The sequence below is a fragment of the Xyrauchen texanus genome, chromosome 1, assembly GCF_025860055.1.
Source record: "Xyrauchen texanus isolate HMW12.3.18 chromosome 1, RBS_HiC_50CHRs, whole genome shotgun sequence".
NCBI lineage: Eukaryota > Metazoa > Chordata > Actinopteri > Cypriniformes > Catostomidae > Xyrauchen > Xyrauchen texanus.
Genome location: NC_068276.1, coordinates 42250244 through 42255667, shown reverse-complemented (window position 1 = coordinate 42255667; position 5424 = coordinate 42250244). Strand labels below are relative to the sequence as shown.

The following is a 5424-nucleotide window of genomic DNA, read 5'->3' as shown; positions in this document are numbered from 1 at the left end:
CAAAAGAAAGGAGAACAACAATTAACCTTAAAGAAGCTTTTAAATCCAGTAAGAGGGGATTGTCTATTAATACAGTTTCTGAATAGAACACGGTTAATTGAAAGAATATAGCTAGGCCATAATATATATATATATATTTTTTTTTCTCCCTCCTTCTCTCCATGGGCAGTGATGGACTTGGGGCTGAAATGGAGGAGCTGAACACGCAGCGCCATTGAGATTGCTAAGACGTGACCAACTGGGCGGCAACGTCATCAGAACGCAAAGAATTATGGGTATGTTTGGCCCGTTTACTTGGGCTAGCATCGCATAGCAGGCTGTTCTGGCATGAAAATAATAACAAATTTGCGTGAAAAACAAAATGCAGCAGGCTAAAGAAAACATTGTCGGACCATACCGCCTAAAACTAAATCCTAATGCAATGACAAGGTATGATGAGAAAATAAAGGGAATCAAAGGACTGGATCCTTACAAGCATAGTGACTGGTCAGGGGACGTCAACCTGTTGCCCAACTTCCAGCACCCATATATACATGATATTAAGTGTTAGTGCATACATGCACATGTCTGTGACTTATCACCCACAACCTACCTCATACATTTCCAGTTATCTTTTCTATGGACTCTTTATAATGTAAATAATGTCAATGTATTTACATGTTAAATATGTAAAGAAACTGAAATTAAGTTGGTTGTTACTACTATTTAAGTTATGTAAGTGTGTTTGCAACCAAATAACACTGATTTTGCACAATTCTTCCTTAATACAGATAAAGGAGGCAGAATTTCATTCAGTCTTTGTGTATTTTATTTACAGAGATGGCTAAAAATCATTACATGTGAGAAGTGACATTACAAAATATAAAAAAAAAAAAAAAAAAAACTATTTACATATTAGATGTGAGCATGGTGTATAATTCTAACACGACGGCTTCACAACAATACTTGGACACATATTGGTCAAAGCACAGCACACAACCAAAATTTTATCCAGCAAAGTCTTATCCTCCCCCTCACTAGGCACCACAAATCCCAGGCGTATTGCGTCATTTAATATGTTAAACTTAGAGCGCATACACCCCATCACTCGCTCCACGTGGATCCTGACATGAGCTAACTTCCTGGTCTGTTCCACATCTTTTGCATTAAGTTGGCTGTGGCCCCTGGTGAAGACAGGTATTTTCAGTGTAGCACCCACAAGGGCAACACTTTCTTTAATATCAGTGCCCGGCGATGGGGGTGGATTCACGGGACCTTCCATCTCAGTTGCAGGTGTAGTGTTTTCTGACAGTAACAATAAAAATAAATTGTGTCATATCACAACCTTTATTCCAAAGTAATCCAGATTAGATATACACAGGGGGCAACATATATTGTATACTTTTACTATTTACCTGGGTATAAAGGTGCTGCATTATCCAACTCAGCCTCAGGACCAGTGTTGTCAGTGCCTAGCGATGCTGTTGTTGTGACCTCATCGCTCTTCTCCTAAACCGCTTGAACCGGTCTGTGTTCGTAGCTTTGACCTCACTATGGCCGAGGTACAGAGAAGGGGCCCAGTCAGGATCACACTCCAACATTTCATAGGCAGGTTTGCCTGCAAACAGTCACCAAATAAATTACTATGTAGCCTAGTTGTACAACATTTAAAACTGATTAACGTTACGCTTCAGTACATTGGTAACTTAATCTCATTTTCTAGCCATTTCATGCTAGTTAACAGTTAACATTGGCCTAACGTCAAATCTAATGGTCTGGTTAAATCAAACAAAACACGCTGGTTATTTGCCCATAACATTTACAGAGAGTAATTGTAACTTACCTTTGTGAAAATGCTTTGAACACACCATCATGTGTGGTGGAGTGTTATCGAAGGTAATCTTGGGCCTCCTTACTGCTGCTATCCATGCCATTCGTCGCCTTTTTGTCACCTCTGAAACATGGCTTTTACTATTATTTTTCCACGCTGGATAACGATAAAAGGATTTTCCGTTCTTAAGCTTTATGCCACTTCTATCGTGAGAACGAATATTGCAGTTTATAACACAGCAGGTAGACGGCACCTTCAACACTGCGTTCTTCTCTCTATGCCAGCGTTTCTCAACGGGGGCGGTACCGCCCCCTAGGGGGCGTTTGGACAGTGTTGGGGGGCGGTGTGAACGAGGCAGCAGAGAGGGGGGCGCTCAGGCACAAATGGGGGCGTTACTCAGAGGTACTCAACAGGCGGCCTGCGCAAAAATCTTTTCAGCTCTTCTCCTTAGCCTATGTCTTCGTCTTGCTCGGCTTACTGCTGCCACTTCACCAGGAGGATATGCCAGGAGAGCCGCTTCCTAAGTTACACATGCTTTTAAGAGGCGGAGAATTTTCTGCGCAAAATAGAGGCGCGCTTTCACCGGCTTTTTCTGTACATAACGCGGAATACATAATTAGGCGCATAATTAGTGCTCAGGGCTCACACTAATGACCGTAATTAATTTAAAAAAAGTGGCTATTTTTGACGTCGTTTTTTCTTCGGTTCAGTTCAGTTGGCCGAGCTGTTGTCGTCTTTGTTCGTCATTTGAAATCAAATGACCGTTTGTAGGCTATTCAAATTTGAAGCCTAGTATATATTGCCTAATTGAGTGCGCGAACGACCGCTGCTTTTTCATTGGCCATTTAGGTTAGTTACGTTATTGTTCACGTGATTGGTTCATCTTAAAAAAATGTGTGTGTGAGCCTGAATTTGTTTGAATTTCTAAATACATTTGCAATACCTTTCAAACAATCCATGTGTTTTTGCATTTTTTTCCAAACACAATATTACTCAACTTGAGGCTTTTAACATGTAGTTTAAATACAATAAGAAACTTCTGTTTCTGTTTTTTTGTTTTTTACCAAAAACTCAGGCTTCAGGTATCAGTGTTGCAATTGTTTGGCTGTAATAGTATTTCTGAAGTGTTTTTTTTTTTTTTTTAGGGGAGGCGTTAAGAGGATCATGAAGAGGTCAGGGGGGCGTTTGTTCAAAAAAGGTTGAGAACCACTGCTCTATGCAGTTAAGTCTGGCGCCTTCTGTTTGTGCCGCGGATTCCCAAAATGCTTTGCGTTCACCACTGGTAATACGTCACGATGACGTCACATTAGCAATCTCGAGCACGAGTCCTAAAAGATCTGTGGGGAGAAGGGAAAGAGGCTCTGATCTGTAACCTACAGTAGATGGCGGTAATGCTCTATTTTAGAATGCGAGCCGCCAATAAAAGAAAGAAGACTGTTTCCGGGTGTTTGCATGCACTGCAGATGTATTTTTTGCCCACATCTTACGTAGTAGATTAAACGGCTTATGTAACAATATTTCATAGTAGTGTATTTTGTGTCACTCTTAATATTTTATCGTAGAGGATTTTTGTAAGACGAGTTCTCTTTTCAGCTGATTGTTTTGAGTTTAGTATGGCAGGGGGAACTCGACTAGAAAACGCCAATCCGCTGATATTTCAGCGATCAGGAGAAAGACTCCGAACGGCCGCTGATGAAGATGAGGATGTTGCTGACCCCATCGATGACAGGGAGATCTTCGATATCCTTCCACGACATTTCACTTAACTCACTTGTTATTCAGCTGCTTTGACAAGTCATCACTGTTGTCATATTTATCTGTCATGTTTACAGAGTTACTTCTAGCAAAGAAGTTCGGAAACTTGATTTAGCTCATGTTGCTTGTATTGGGTCAGACCTTAACCAACTGATAACATCTGATCAGGTCAATCAATGACCCAGAGCACCCATTGTCCCTCGAAGAGCTGAATGTCGTGGAACAAATGCGCGTTAATGTGAGTCGAATTAAAGCAATAACTTATGTGAGAATAACAGACAAATACGCATACAGTAAATGTTTTAACAATAATGTTGTCAATTGCACGTCATATTGTGTTTTCCGAGTAGGTGAATGATCAGGAGAGCTCTGTGTCTGTGGAGTTTACACCTACTATCCCACACTGTAGTATGGCCACCCTCATTGGCTTGTCCATCAAAGTCAAGCTTCTGCGCTCCCTACCTGATAGATTTAAGGTAAGCGTAGCGAGAGCTTTTTGAAGCAAATCACATTTATTGGCCTTGCTTGTCTCGTCTAAGTAATTTGTGTTTTTGTTGCTAGATTGATGTTCACATCACACCCGGCACTCATGCTTCAGAGGATGCAGGTAAATGTTCAAAATTACGGCAGGTTTAAGGATAAGATAATGTTTCCATTTTTAAACTAAAAAGGTTAATTTGGCCAAATGTTGTGGTTCTCAATTTCAGTTAACAAGCAGCTTGCAGACAAAGAGAGAGTGGCAGCAGCTCTGGAGAACTCTCAGCTGCTGGAGGTGGTCAACCAGTGTCTGTCCACTAGAAGCATGTGATTTTATTTATTTTTATTTTGTGTGGGGGTCAGTTGTCTGGCTTTATTTTTTCATCATTTATTATTGTAATACTCAACAATACAAGATCAGTAAGACTTATTAGTACTTATTAAGTGAGAGTGTGTTTCTAATCTCAAGGTTTGCTCATTGATCTAATGGAGTATTCTGGAAGCATCCAAGTTGAGTTACAACAGGTGGCTGGAAAAGGAGGAATAGGAAAGTTTATATTGAAATAGGGTCCCCCTTTCTGTTTTGAGTTTTCATAAATACAGAATGAAAAGTATCCTATAATTATGCTAAACATTTGTGAATATGTATTTTATACAATTCTTTTTTTTTAACGATAGCTTTATATTGACACATCCTTATAGAAAATTGTTAATAGATAAGTTATACAATACAACAGAAATAAAAAAAGTTGCCACTGGTTTTTTGTGTTTGCACATAATTTTTCACCTGTACATTTCATAATAGAGGCTGAGCAACTGTAAATAACTGTTCTTTGTTTAGCTATTATTTACCAACTTTTGTCTGTCACTGAACTTCTACTCGGTGTTAATGCAATCTGTGAGGAAAAATATAGTTTACTTGGTGTGTTACTGCTCATTTAATTTAAACAGACTAGTGTTTCGTGGTTTCATAAAAACTGTTATATTTTAAAGTAATGAATAAATCTATTATTTTATAAAGGCTGTTTGGTACTCGATGATCTAAGTAAAAGGTAAAAGACGGTCAAATACTGTAACTATAATAAGCACAATCGGTTGCAAAGTCTATTTAAATTACACTTGCTTGGCTTCCAAGACACAAGTGTTTTCATTGACATGCATGGTAGATACAGTTTCACATAATGGAACACTTATTCAATAAAGCCTTTTTTATATAAATTACAAGTTCTTGGGTGTAGTCTTGAACATAAATACCAAACTTTCTCAAATAAAATGGCATTCATTTGTCATTGAAAGTGTATTTGTCAAGTCATATCAGCACAACACATAAATGGTGTATTGTCTTAAAACAGAGCAAATGCTTTAGTTTGTAGGGTTTTTTT

At 38.9% G+C, this 5424-nt stretch overlaps 1 protein-coding gene across 1 annotated transcript; it reads left to right on the top strand.

Annotated features, from left to right (window-relative positions):
- The first annotated feature begins 3235 nt into the window (after nt 1–3235).
- On the top strand, nt 3236–4800 carry LOC127646633 (cytosolic iron-sulfur assembly component 2B-like). The gene is made up of 5 exons (XM_052130800.1): nt 3236–3552; nt 3726–3803; nt 3916–4041; nt 4127–4172; nt 4273–4800. The coding sequence occupies exons 1-5, from the start codon at nt 3424–3426 to the stop codon at nt 4371–4373; spliced, it is 480 nt and encodes a 159-aa protein (XP_051986760.1). The 5' UTR covers nt 3236–3423; the 3' UTR covers nt 4374–4800.
- Nucleotides 4801–5424: the final 624 nt, after the last annotated feature.

Coding starts and splice junctions, on each gene's coding strand:
- LOC127646633 (XM_052130800.1), top strand. CDS start 3,424: ATGGCAGGGGGAACTCGACTAGAAAACGCCAATCCGCTGATATTTCAG. Junction 3,553..3,725: donor ATGACAGGGAGATCTTCGAT/ATCCTTCCACGA, acceptor AACTGATAACAT/CTGATCAGGTCAATCAATGA. Junction 3,804..3,915: donor TGGAACAAATGCGCGTTAAT/GTGAGTCGAATT, acceptor TTTTCCGAGTAG/GTGAATGATCAGGAGAGCTC.